The 13893-nt window shown below is 48.8% G+C and overlaps 1 protein-coding gene across 1 annotated transcript; it reads left to right on the forward strand.

Moving 5' to 3' along the window:
• Positions 1-707: 707 nt before the first annotated feature.
• Positions 708-13685, forward strand: LOC144593470 (opsin-5-like). The gene is made up of 6 exons (XM_078399084.1): positions 708-959; positions 1988-2193; positions 2932-3031; positions 3713-3817; positions 5227-5450; positions 8224-13685. Exons 1-6 carry the CDS (start codon positions 848-850, stop codon positions 8608-8610), a joined length of 1134 nt encoding a protein of 377 aa, XP_078255210.1. The 5' UTR covers positions 708-847; the 3' UTR covers positions 8611-13685.
• Positions 13686-13893: the final 208 nt, after the last annotated feature.

The following is a 13893-nucleotide window of genomic DNA, read 5'->3' on the forward strand; positions in this document are numbered from 1 at the left end:
TGATTGTCATCATGTATTGTCTTTTCATTGTCTGGTTAGCATGCAACAAAAAGCTTTTCACTGTACCTCGGTACACGTGACAATAAACAAAACTAAACTAAACTATAGAAGGGGTTGAAAGATGACCAATGGTGAGGGGATGAACGATGATTAATTGGATCACGAGGATGACCAAGGGGGATATGAAGATCACAAGGATATATGGTCATAAGGAATAGGAGTAGAATGAGGCCATTCGGCCCATCGTCTACTCTGCCATTCAATCATGGCTGATCTATCTCTCCCTCCTAACCCCAAGTTAGCAGATTAGTCGTTAGTAACCCCAAGATAACAGATAGCCAATGGTAGTACAATGAGAATGACTGAAAGCCAATGACGGGACCAAAATCTCATCTGATGAAACCAAGGAAGATTTGGGGAGGAGGAGGTAAATATTCTGGGAAATGTCTCTCCGTCTCCCCCTCCCCTGTCCAGAGACCAATGCCTATCTTGTGCTGCCCCAGACGAGGTGACCTGAGCATTACTGTAATCCCAGGCATTACAGATGACCTGCCCACCATCTGGCTGACCTCCGCCAGCCGTAAATATCCCAAGGAAAGCAGATTAGCTGGGCTCACGTCAGGTTGAGGAGAGCTCAAAAACTGATGTGGGGAAGGATTAGCGGAACTAAAACGAAGGCAAGTGGTTGTGCCCTGGTTCGGCACTGCCCCTCCATGAGCTTCCCACTCCCATCCCACATTGCGGCCGGTTTGGATGAGGAGGTTGCCGCAGGTCTCTTCTGAGCGATGGTTGACACAGTCAGTTTGTGGTGCAGGAGTGAGGGGTGTCATTGACTGGTCTCGGAAGGATGGCTCTCCGCAACAGCCCATGGAGGAACCACAACAGCACCTTCCCGGTCAAAGAGTCTTACATCTCGGAGCAAGGAGAGACCGTAATTGGCATCTACTTGCTGAGCTTGGGTATGTAGTATTCCCACTCTGCACAGGATTATACACATTGCAGCACCCTTACAAGCATCACACAGGATTGCACGGGTTAACATGCATTTTAATGTCTTTGCACATATTATATAGATTACATTATTTACATAGATTGTACAGGTTACATGTGTAAGAAGGAAGTGCAGATGCCAGTCTACATTGTAGACACAAAATGCTGGAGTAACTCAGTGGGTCAGGCAGCGTCTCTGGAGAAAAGGAATAGATGATGTTTCAGGTCAAGACCCTTCTTCAAATTGCACAGGTTACACAGGGATTGTACGTGACTATATAGATTTCATTAGAATAGCAACACAGAGAGCATTTACTCCACATATGGATGTCCCAGGCCATTCTTAATCTGGTTTTCTGGAGCTTTCTTCGTGTACATGTAAAATATCGCTGTTTCGGTCAGGAGCCAGTTTAGAGGGTCAGCGAGGAGGAGGTGTTGTACCCACTTGGTTTGAATTGGTCCTAACATTTCTTCTACTCTGACCCTCAGTAATGGCACCCCTCAGGAGGGTGGGTGAGGTCAGTCTGCAGACACAGCGATGGTTTAAATATTACACACACACACATACTCTCTCTCACACAAACACAGGCACATTCTCCCACACACACATTCACACACACTCTCGTATACACACACACACACACACACACACACACACACACACACACACCTTCTCATACACCCACACTCACATTCACACAAAACGCAGCCTCACACACAAACACACATACATACATTCTCACATACATATTACACACACACGCACACACACACGCATGTACACACGCATGTACACACACACACACACACACACATGTACACACACACATGTACACACACACACGTACACACACACACACACACACACACACACATACACACACACACACACACACACACACACACACACACACACACACACACACACACAGTACTGTGCAAACCTGGCAGGAGTCCTGTGCTCAATAATCAGTGCTCCCTCTGTGTCTGCCCGCAGGCTGGTTATCCTGGTTTGGAAACGGTGTGGTGATGTTTGTGCTGTGCAGACAGAGGACAACTCTGCAGCCGCTAGATTACCTAACCTTTAACCTGGCCATCTCCGATGCCAGCATCTCCCTCTTCGGATACTCCCGTGGAATTCTCGAGATATTCAATGTATTTCGAGATGATGGTTTCCTGATCACATCCATATGGACTTGCCAGGTAAGGTGCTACCGCAAGCAGGGCCAAGCTACTGCCCTTTCACACTTTGTCCATGGCCCCAGGCATGACTCAGCGAGAGGTAGGCTGAATACAAGACAAAGGCAGTTAGGATCCATCCCAACAGGACCCCTTGAATGACCTGGGAGATTCACTCCCTGCCGAAATCCAGATCCGGGACTTTCAAGAAGGATGACCCTGTAAGATATAAGAAGGCCAAGTACAATCTCGACAAGGCTGCTCGGGATGCTTCAAGAAGGTTCCAAAGCAAGCTGGATGCTCAGTGCAATGAAGCAGCTGGCTGGTGCCAGTGGCAGGGCCTCAATACCATCATAGACCACAAGCTGAAATCAAGGGAGATCTCTGGCATCCAAGCATCACCAGATGATCTCAATGCCTTTTATACCCATTTTGAACAGTCAAACAAAGTTCCAGCAAGGCTCCCTCCCCATCCCTGCTGGATCTGTCTCTTACATCTTGGTGGAAAAAATCCAATCCGCTTTTATGAGGGAAAACTCTTGGAAAGCGATCGGCCCGGATGGAACTTTTGGACGAAGTCATAGAGTCATACTTGCCCACGGTGGGGCAAGATTTAGGGCCGGTTAGCTTAGCCCTGCTATTTTCTGTGTTCCTTGTCCTCTGTTTCTTTGTTCCCTCTCACTCTCTTGATATTTTCCTCATGTTATCAAAGCTATTACTAAAGCTATGAAATGGCATCACATGTGACTATTACCTTTTCAGGTTGATGGTTTCCTCACGCTGCTCTTCGGTCTGGTGAGCATTAATTCATTGACAGTGATCAGCATCATAAGATACATCAAAGGCTGCCATCCATACAGAGGTAACTTACAGTGTCCATGTCATTCAAGGGGACCGGGGAGATGTAGATTGAAGATGGTGGTGCAAATTGGAACGGAAACGTGAGAATGGGGATGGAGTAATAATGGGTGGAGACTGGGAGACGAGGATGGGGATGGGAGGTAAGTACTGGGAGAATATAATGGCAAGGAGAAAAGGGATGGGAAAATAGCATTGGGAATGAGGTTGGGGGATTAGGTGGGACAATGGCCATGGGCAAGCGGCACTGGGAGAATGGGAGTGGAGATGGAGAAGCACGGAGGAAGATGAAGAAGGGAATGGAAGAATGTGTGTTGGAGAAATAGGTTTGGCATGGGTGGTGAGTAGATTGAGAAATAGGGTTGGGAATATCAACAGGAGACAGCATTATGAGAATATGATGGGAAAAGGGAAATGGGGAATAAAATGAGGTCAGGAAGGGACAATGAAAATGGCTTGGCGACAGCAGAATGAGGATGAAGGTGAAGATGATGAAATGTGGTAAGGATGAAAGTGCGGGGATGGGAATAAGGGTGGCACTTCGTTTGTAGATGTAGATTAGCGCTTGGATTTCAGGATTAACTGAGGGGACATGTTTTACCATAGATGAACGAGGGAGGGGAGTTGTCGAGGCATGGGTGTGAATCGCGGCACTCAGTCTAATCCTGGTGTGATGTTTCCACAGCTCACTGTATCGGCACTGGGAGTATAATGGTGTCACTGAGCCTGATCTGGGCTGTTGCTGTCTTCTGGTCAGCTGCCCCTCTGCTCGGCTGGGGCAGTTACACAGGTGGGATCTCCAGGTTACCCCGACGCCTCCTGAAGCAAGAGACTTATTCACAGCAAAAATACACATGGAAAATCCATACGAGAGATTAGAAACAACATCCATAAAGTAAAACCCCTTGAGCTTTTTGATTATTAGCGAGGAAAGTATCTGAGATAGAAAGTAGAACCATTTGATTGTCAAGCATTTGAACTGTTACTCCCAACACCCCAACATTAACCCTGAAACTGGACTGTTCATCCCAATACCCCAACATTAACCCTGAAACTGGACTCTTCATCCCAACACCCCAACATTAACCCTGAAACTGGACTGTTCATCCCAATACCCCAACATTAACCCTGAAACTGGACTGTTCATCCCAACACACCAACATTAACGTTTAAGAAACATTTAGACAGGTACATGGATCGGATGGGTTTGGAGGGATATGGGCCAAATGCACGCAGTGTAGTTGGGATGTTTTGGCCAGCATTGGCAAGTTGGGCCGAAGGGCCTGTTTCCACGCTGTATGACTCAATGATTCTATGACTATAATTTTATGAACCCTGAAACAGGACTGTTAATCCCAACAGTTAACCCTGAAACTGAACTGTTAATCCTGAGATCCCGATTGTTAATCCAGGCGGAACTTTAAAGATTTGTGTTCAATTTTTTTAAAAGCCAGTAACAGGCACTATGAATCTGAGATCTTGCCATAAAGTGCTAACAGCTTCGCTGCTTCATAGTTTAGTGTGCATTGTATTAAAAACGTTCTGCCTGGGTTGGTTGGGCCTTATATGACTCCAACCATACATCAAATTGGTTAAATGAAGCTGCGAGAACTGCAGATGCTGGAATCTTGAGAAAAACACAAAGTAATGGAGGAACTCAGCGGTCAGGCAGCATCTTGGAGGGAATGGACTGCGGACGTCTCGGGTTGGGGCCGTTCTTCAGATTAATTATTTTTGGAAAGGGGAGGAATGCTGGAAAAGAGAGGTGGAGGTGGGACAAAGCCTAGCAAGTGATAGGTGGATACAGGTGAGGGGGGGGTTGATTGGCAGTGGGAGTAAGTGAAAAGGTTATAAGTGAGAAGGAGACAAAAAGGTGTCAGATAAGGAGAGAGGAGGAGTGATATGTAATGCCAGAGGGAGCTGCCAAGTGAGCTATTCATTGCTATGCTGTCATTAAATCATTCCCCTCTATACCCTCATCTTCTATTTCTCTCATGTCATGTGATAGGAGTAGAATTAGGCCATTCGGCCCATCAAGTCTACTCTGCCATTCAATCATGGCTGATCTATCTCTCCCTCCTAACCCCATTTTCCTGCCTTCTCCCCATAACCCCTGACACCCGTATTAACCCAGAATCTATCAATCTCTGCTTTAAATTCTCTCTCTGATTCCTCTTCACAATCTTCACTCCACCACAGGCCGCCTGTACGGGACGTGTGAGATAGACTGGGCCAGAGCAATGTTCTCCACCGTTTACAAATCCTACATCATCTCCCTCTTCACCTGCTGCTTCTTCCTGCCGGTCTCCGCCATGGTCTTCACGTACGTCTCCATCATCAAGATGGTGAAGTCCAGCCGTGCGCTGGCTGCAGACGGAGACGTGGGAGAGCGCCAGAGGAAAGTGGAGAGGGACGTCACTCGGGTGAGCCTTGCCCCTGTGGGCAGCACTCCGGGGTGGGTGGGCAATGCCTGTCCCCCTGTGGGCAGCACCTCGGGGTGGGTGGGCAATGCCTGTCCCCCTGTGGGCAGCACCCCAGGGTGGGTGGGCAATGCCTGTCCCCCTGTGGGCAGCACCCCAGGGTGGGAGGGCAATGCCTGTCCCCCTGTGGGCAGCACCCCGGGGTGGGTGGGCAATGCCTGTCCCCCTGTGGGCAGCACCCCGGGGTGGGAGGGCAATGCCTGTCCCCCTGTGGGCAGCACCCCGGGGTGGGAGGGCAATGCCTGTCCCCTTGCCCCCTGAACCGCGAGCACCAGGCCCTCACTCAGAGAGGGAGTCGGGATAAGTGTGTCACGGAGGGGAGGAGTGTGCCATGGGGCAGCGTGAATGTGTCAGAGGACAGGACACATGTCTTGGTGAGTGTGTCACGGATCTGGGTGAGTGTGTTCCTAGTCTGGGTGAGTGTGTCACAGTCTGGGTGAGTGTGACACAGTCTGGGTGAGTGTGTCACAGTCTGGGTGAGTGTGCCATGGGTCTGGTTGAGTGTGTCACAGTCTGGGTGAGTGTGTCACAGTCTGGGTGAGTATGTCACAGTCTGGGTGAGTGTGTCACAGTCTGGGTGAGTGTGCCATGGGTCTGGTTGAGTGTGTCACAGTCTGGGTGAGTGTGTCACAGTCTGGGTGAGTGTGTCACAGTCTGGGTGAGTTTGTCAGTCTGGGTGAGTGTGTCACAGTCTGGTTGAGTGTGTCATGGGTCTGGGTGAGTGTGTTCCTAGTCTGGGTGAGTGTGTCACAGTCTGGGTGAGTGTGTCATGGGTCTGGTTGAGTGTGTCACAGTCTGGGTGAGTGTGTCACAGTCTGGGTGAGTGTGTCAGTCTGGGTGAGTGTGTCACAGTCTGGTTGAGTGTGTCATGGGTCTGGGTGAGTGTGTTCCTAGTCTGGGTGAGTGTGTCACAGTCTGGTTGAGTATGACAGTCTGGGTGAGTGTGTCATAGTCTGGGTGAGTGTGTCGCAGTCTGGGTGAGTGTGTCACAGTCTGGGTGAGTGTGTCACAGTCTGGGTGTGTGTGTGTCACAGTCTGTGTGAGTGTGTTCCTAGTCTGGGTGAGTGTGTCACAGTCTGGGTGAGTGTGTCATGGGTCTGGGTGAGTGTGTCACAGTCTGGTGAGTGTGTCATGGGTCTGGGTGAGTGTGTTCCTAGTCTGGGTGAGTGTGTTCCTAGTCTGGGTGAGTGTGTCACAGTCTGGTGAGTGTGTCGTGGGTCTGGGTGAGTGTGTCACAGTCTGGGTGGTGTGTCACAGTCTGGGTGAGTGTGTCATGGGTCTGGGTGAGTGTGTCACAGTCTGGGTGGTGTGTCACAGTCTGGGTGAGTGTGTCATGGGTCTGGGTGAGTATGTCACAGTCTGGGTGAGTGTGTCATGGGTCTGGGTGAGTGTGTCACAGTCTGGTGAGTGTGTCATGGGTCTGGGTGAGTGTGTTCCTAGTCTGGGTGAGTGTGTTCCTAGTCTGGGTGAGTGTGTCACAGTCTGGTGAGTGTGTCATGGGTCTGGGTGAGTGTGTCACAGTCTGGGTGGTGTGTCACAGTCTGGGTGAGTGTGTCATGGGTCTGGGTGAGTATGTCACAGTCTGGGTAAGTGTGTCACGGGTCTGGTTGAGTGTGTCATGGTCTGGGTGAGTGTGTCACAGTCTGGGTGAGTGTGTCATGGGTCTGGGTGAGTATGTCACAGTCTGGGTAAGTGTGTCACGGGTCTGGTTGAGTGTGTCATGGTCTGGGTGAGTGTGTCACAGTCTGGGTGAGTGTGTCATGGGTCTGGGTGAGTGTGTCACAGTCTGGGTAAGTGTGTCACAGTCTGGGTGAGTGTGTCATGGATCTGGGTGAGTGTGTTCCTAGTCTGGGTGAGTGTGTTCCTAGTCTGGGTGAGTGTGTCACAGTCTGGGTGAGTGTGTCACAGTCTGGGTGAGTGTGTCACAGTCTGGGTGAGTGTGTCACATTCTGGGTGAGTGTGTCACAGTCTGGGTGTGTGTGTCACAGTCTGGGTGAGTGTGTTCCTAGTCTGGATGAGTGTGTCATGGATCTGGGTGAGTGTGTTCCTAGTCTGGGTGAGTGTGTTCCTAGTCTGGGTGAGTGTGTCACAGTCTGGGTGAGTGTGTCACAGTCTGGGTGAGTGTGTCACAGTCTGGGTGAGTGTGTCACATTCTGGGTGAGTGTGTCACAGTCTGGGTGTGTGTGTCAGTCTGGGTGAGTGTGTTCCTAGTCTGGGTGAGTGTGTCATGGGTCTGGGTGAGTGTGTTCGTGATCTGGGTGAGTGTGTCACAGTCTGGGTGAGTGTGTCACAGTCTGGGTGAGTGTGTCATGGGTCTGGGTGACTGTGTTCCTAGTCTGGGTGAGTGTGTCACAGTCTTGGTGTATGTGTTCCTGATCTGGGTGAGTGTGTCACGGGTGAGGTGTGTGACGGTCTGGGTCAGTCCCCTCTTTCCCCAGCGCTGGAGTCCCTGGTCTCAGGACCGGATGGGTAATTCACAGCGCTGACAGGTTTGCAGCATGAATGCACTGAGTGGCCCAGCCCTGTGACCGCTCTGCCCGTCTCTCTGCTCACCCTCCCCGTGGTGTAGCTGGGCTGCTGGGGAAGGGGGTCAGGCTGCAGCTGAGCGGGGCGACGTGTGGTGAGAATGGGCGGCAGGGTTGACCGCACTGGCCGTGACTGCCCCTGGGCTGCCCCTGGGCTGCCCTAACCTGTCTCCACCCCACGTTCCCCGCAGGTTTCTATGGTCATCTGCACGGTGTTCATCGTCGCCTGGTCGCCCTACGCGGCCATCTCCATGTGGTCAACGAGTGGCCGCCACGTCCCCAAGCTCACCAGCCTGATCGGCAGCCTCTTCGCCAAGTCCGCCAGCTTCTACAACCCCCTCATTTACTTCGGCATGAACTCCAGGTTCCGGCGGGACGTGTATGCGCTGCTGCCCTGTGCCGCCCGCAAGGAGGCGGTGAAGCTGAAGCGGGTGAAGCTCTGCCCGGAGATGGACCCGGAGCCTGAGAGAGGCGCTCCCGGGGCCGCTGCCAGCGCCCTGCTCCCGGGGAGCTGCCACAGGGAATGGTCCCACTTCCCCAACAGCCTGAACTCGGGCTACGAGTGTGAGAGGTTGTAGACACACACGCGCACACACACACACACACACACGCACACACACACACACACACACTCGCCCCACCGCTGTGTCAGCGAGGCTGGCTTTATCCCAACTGCAGAAGGACACTTGCAACAGGAGGCAGCAACGCCGACTGGTCAGGGTAGCGCTCTGCACTGCAATGTGCCCCTCGGGCAGGGTGCATCACCAATACTGGACAAGGATTGTTTCTTGAGATTGCCTGTGTTCAGGTAGAAGGCACAGCTACAGCACTAGAGGTAATATTACGTTATAGGGTCCATTCCATACCCTCACTGTGTGGGGATGGGTTTATAACGGTATTTATCTCATATTAAACCTATTAAGTGTGGATGGGCCCATTCTACACTGCATTGAGTCTGTAACATCACAGGGACCATTCTCTACCACTGAGTCTATTACAATATAGAGCCCATACTCTACCTCAGTGTGGGATGGGTCTCTAATGCCATAGGGACCATTCTATACTGCATTGAGTCTGTAACACTTTCAAGCCCATTTTCCGCCACACTGAGTGGGGGTGGGTCTATAACACTATGGAGCCCGTCCTCTACCACACTGAGTGGGGAGGAGTCTCGATGATTTCTATATTCAGATGGGGATCCTTTTCCCATTGATGGCCCTGACCTTGTTAATGGTTGATGCAGCAGGGTTGCCCAAAAGGATAAAGTTGTGATCCATTTACCCCTCCTGCTCCACACAGATCCCCTGCCCCCAACAACAGGCAGCAGGTACACATGCGGGCAGGAGCCTCCCATAGCATTCCCCAGCCCTGAGCCTGAGGTCCATTCACTCTCCAACAGTGTGACCTTTCACAACGCACCGACCCAGATCATTGTCAATCCCTGAAGGAGAAGAAAGCAGATCAGTGCAGTGACGTGAAATGATAAATGGCAGATTTCTGGGTTTACCACTTAAATATTTTAAGGTAATTTTCATCTAACTAACATGACAGTCTTTCAAGGAAACAACAGGGAAGGCCAATATGAGGTTAATGGTGTATGAAGTACTTATGGACTTCCAGAAGACGTTTTAACTGCTGTACTTGATCAGGATTGAAGGTCATGGATGTAGAGAATCTGCAACAGAATGGTTAGAAAATTAGCGAGGCGATTGTATTGTGAAAGGTTATTTATTGGACTAAAGGAGAGTGCACAATGGGGTTTAGCTGTTCTTGTTTGTATATATTGGCAACTCCAGTTTGGTTTCTGGTTAATGATATTGCCAGTGGGGGATTCCGTGGCGGTAATGCCTTTGAATGTCATGGGGTGATAGCTGGATTTTCAGCGTTGGATATCGTCAGTGACTTGAATTGTGTGACATGAATGTTATTTGCTACTGATCAGACCAGGCCTTGGGTCTTGCTGCATTTGGTTGTGGACTGCCTCATTATCTGAGGAGTCACGAATGATGCTGAACATTGTCGAATCACCAGTGAATGTCCATACATCTGACCTTACAAGTGAAGTATGGTCATCGATGAGGTGGCTGGAGATGGTTGGACTGAGCTGGTGTGGTTGTGTTGAGCTGGGGTGGTTGGACTGAGCGGGTATGGACTGAGCTGGAGATGGTTGGGCTGCTGCAGATGGTTGGGCGAAGTTGGAGATAGTTGGGTTGAGCTGGTATATGGTTGGGCTGCTGGAGATGGTTGGGCTGAGCTGGTATATGGTTGAGTTGCTGGGGATGGTTGGGCTGAGCTGGTATATGGTTGGGCTGCTGGAGATGGTTGGGCTGCTGGAGATGGTTGGGCTGAGCTGGGGTGGTTGGGCTGAGCTGGAGATGGTTGGGCTGCTGGAGATGGTTGGGCTGCTGCAGATGGTTGGGCTGCTGGAGATGGTTGGGCTGAGCTGGAGATGGTTGGGCTGAGCTGGAGATGGTTGGGCTGCTGGAGATGGTTGGGCTGAGCTGGAGATGGTTGGGCTGAGCTGGGGATGGGTGGACCGAGCACAATGACCTGAGGACCTCCTGCAGAGATGTCCTGCCCCTTGTTGCTTCGTGTTTCCCAACAAGTCACATTATTGCAGGATCCCAGCTTCAAAGAGAAACAGCTTATCTCCTTTGTGGGCAAACTACAGGACTTTCAGCAAAATTACCGTGACCATTTCCATGGGAACAGGAGAACATTTAGTGCTTTAATATCGCTCCACTGTTGAGGTGGATAATGTGGATATATACCTCACTTTCATTTTATGTTATTCTCCATATCATTTAACATCTTGCCCAATCAAAATTAGCAATAAAGAACTGCAGATGCTGGTTAACACACAAAACAACATAAAGTTCATGTGCATGTCAGGCAGCATCTCTGAACAGACAGGTCTGAAGAAGGGTCTGGACCCAAAATGTCACTCATTCCTTTTCTCCAGCGATGCTGAGTTACTCCAACATTTTGTGTCTATCGTTGGTGTAAACCAGCATCTGTAGTTCCTTCCTACACATCTCTGGATAATATGGAGAGGTAACATTTCGGGTTGAGATAAATACTATCAAAATTATATTGTTCTCTATCTCGAAATTCTAAATAACCGCTGAGATTTGTAGGTTTCTTAAAGCGAGTTCCAGATTTTTATTATGTGATAAATTGTCGCTGAACAGTCTCGGCTGTAATTGTTGATTTGTTGCCTTGTTACAAACTCTCCAGAGGTAATAGTTTCACTTTATAACCCCATTACATCCTTCAAACATTTTAAACATCTCCCGCTGATAGATTTGAATAATTTGGAAATGTGAAGGTCACTTTATGTCTTTAAATTCCAAAACATCGACTATAATTACTGAAACTATCTGGCCAAGTTGTGTTTATACTGTGTTAACCTTTGAAAGAACAAGAATGTTGAACCTTTCTGGGAGCTCTTGTTCAAAAATAAAGCAACCTTTTGTTTGAACAATAAAGTGGAGTGGGTGGGGGTGTACGATTTGTAGCTTATTCATTTTACGGATGAGACATCAGACACAGGCGCCCTTGTAAGCAGGCGGAATAATCCCATTCAAAGAAGAATAGGAGAATTCTCCCCAGTGCTCCAACCAATACTTATGTGCCAACCAACATCTCTACCAAATAGATTATATTGTTACTTTTCATTGCATAAGTGGCTGGTTTACACCACTTGCAATTGCAGAAGCATATTAAATCACTCCAGACCTCATCAACCCATCAAGCCAATACCAAAGGACACAGAGTGCTGGAATAACTCAGCCGGTCAGGCAACATGTCTGGAGAACATGGATAGGTGACTTTTCGGTTCGGGACTCTTCTTCAGGCAAACAGTACTAGCTCTCTGCACTTTCTCTGGTTCCTGTAAATAGTTCCTTCTCAAAGATTCGTCCATTTTCTTCCCAGAGTCCACTATGGGATCCCTCCTCTGTCACTGTCTCTGTTGCACTCCCTGTTCGTTAACAGTTCTCCACACAAAGGGATTTCTCCTAATCTTTCTCTTTGCGATTAGCCTCTAATCCTGAGCAAAGTTTAATCCGTCAGACTCGCCATGGTCTGGTCATTTATCTCGTTACTGTTTGTCGATCTCGCTGTGATGTTGCCGCTGGGTTTAATCTTATTACAGCACCGCCTGCATTTCAAATGAGCCTCTGACATTGGCATGCCTTGATGTTGCCCATGGTGCTGTGGAAATTCAGATCTGTCTTGTGCATGAAGGAATTGCAGATGCTGGTTAAACCGTAGACACAAAAAGCTGGAGTAACTCAAAGTGCTAGACAGCATTTCTGGAGAGAAGGAATAGGTGATGTTTCGAGTCGAGACCCTTCTTCAGACTGATCAGATAAGTCTTCTTCCCCGCTCACTCTATAGAAGAAATAGTTTTTTCCTGATTTATCTACACTTGTAATCATTTTCAATTCCATTATCAGACCTCCCTTTTCTGATTGAAACAACTTTAACTATTCATGATAAGTAAAGCCTCATGCCTGCTGGTATTCTTTAATCAGCGGGTGGTGAATCTGTGGAATTCTTTGCCACAGAAGGCTATGGAGGCTAAGTCAATGGATATTATTAAGGCAGGGATAGATAGATTCTTGATTTGTATGGGTGTCTGGGGTTATGGGGAGAAGGTAGGAGATTGGGGTTAAGAGGGAAAGATAGATCAGCCATGATTGAATGGCAGAGTATACTTGATGGGTCAAATGGCCTAATTCTACTCCAATCACTTATTATCGTGGACGAAATCACTGCCCCTTCCCTGATAACAGAGTAAGACACTGAAGACTGGAGACAATAACCTAGCGTGCAGGGAAAAGCTGCAGCGATCATTCAAACCTTCCTGTGATATTCACAGACCAGCAATTCAGACACAAACTGGGTTTTCTTTTCACTTTGCTCACGCTGAGCACACAATAATTACACGTACATTAAAATACTGCACACATAAGCACACGCATGCACTCACGAAAACACAGCAAAGACACACAAACCAAACACAAAAACCACAAACACAGCAAGCACACCTCAGAGACACACACACACGCGTGCACAAAGCAAACACACATGCTCGATATACACCTCACATACACACACACGCGTGCACAGAGCAAACACATATGCTCGATATACACCTCACAGACACACATGCACAGAGCAAACACACATGCTCGATATACACTTCAAAACACACGTGCGCACACACGCACACACACAATCACACTAAAATGGAGTGTTTCAGCAAGTGTGTCGTGTCGGCAGCAGCAAAGATCGGTGACTGAACTTCACGGTGACAGATTACATTGCAGAAACCGTGGATATGTTTAAATGCCTGTCTGTTCCTCTATTTCTAAACGTGCACCCAGCTTTAAGTCATAAAGTTGTATAGCACAGAAACAAGGCCACCAGCCCAATGTATTCAGACATCCCATCAGCCCATTGTATTAAAGTCATCCCTCAGCCTCCTTCGCTCCAGGATATATGTCTCTTTCCAACCTCGAAGGTTCTCTTATCTTGGTTGGATTTTATAGTTTGGTGACTAAAACTGCATGTAGTTTTTCAAATGCAATATAAACAGTTTTGTAACGTCGTAACATGACAACCCATTGATCTATTCAAAATAAAGTGCTGACGGAAAAAAAAAGAGGTTTCAGTTTATTTGCCCACAACCTTCTGTTAGACACGCACAGCATAAAATCTGATGCAAAGAGCTGGTTCCCTGGCTGATTGGCAGCCCAATGGGGATTGAGGCTTCTCCTGCGAGATTGAATTGCACTGTTTGACAATTACTAACCAACGAAACAATGGAAAGACTGAGATTGCATTTCTCACCC

The sequence above is a fragment of the Rhinoraja longicauda genome, chromosome 5 (assembly GCF_053455715.1).
Source record: "Rhinoraja longicauda isolate Sanriku21f chromosome 5, sRhiLon1.1, whole genome shotgun sequence".
NCBI lineage: Eukaryota > Metazoa > Chordata > Chondrichthyes > Rajiformes > Arhynchobatidae > Rhinoraja > Rhinoraja longicauda.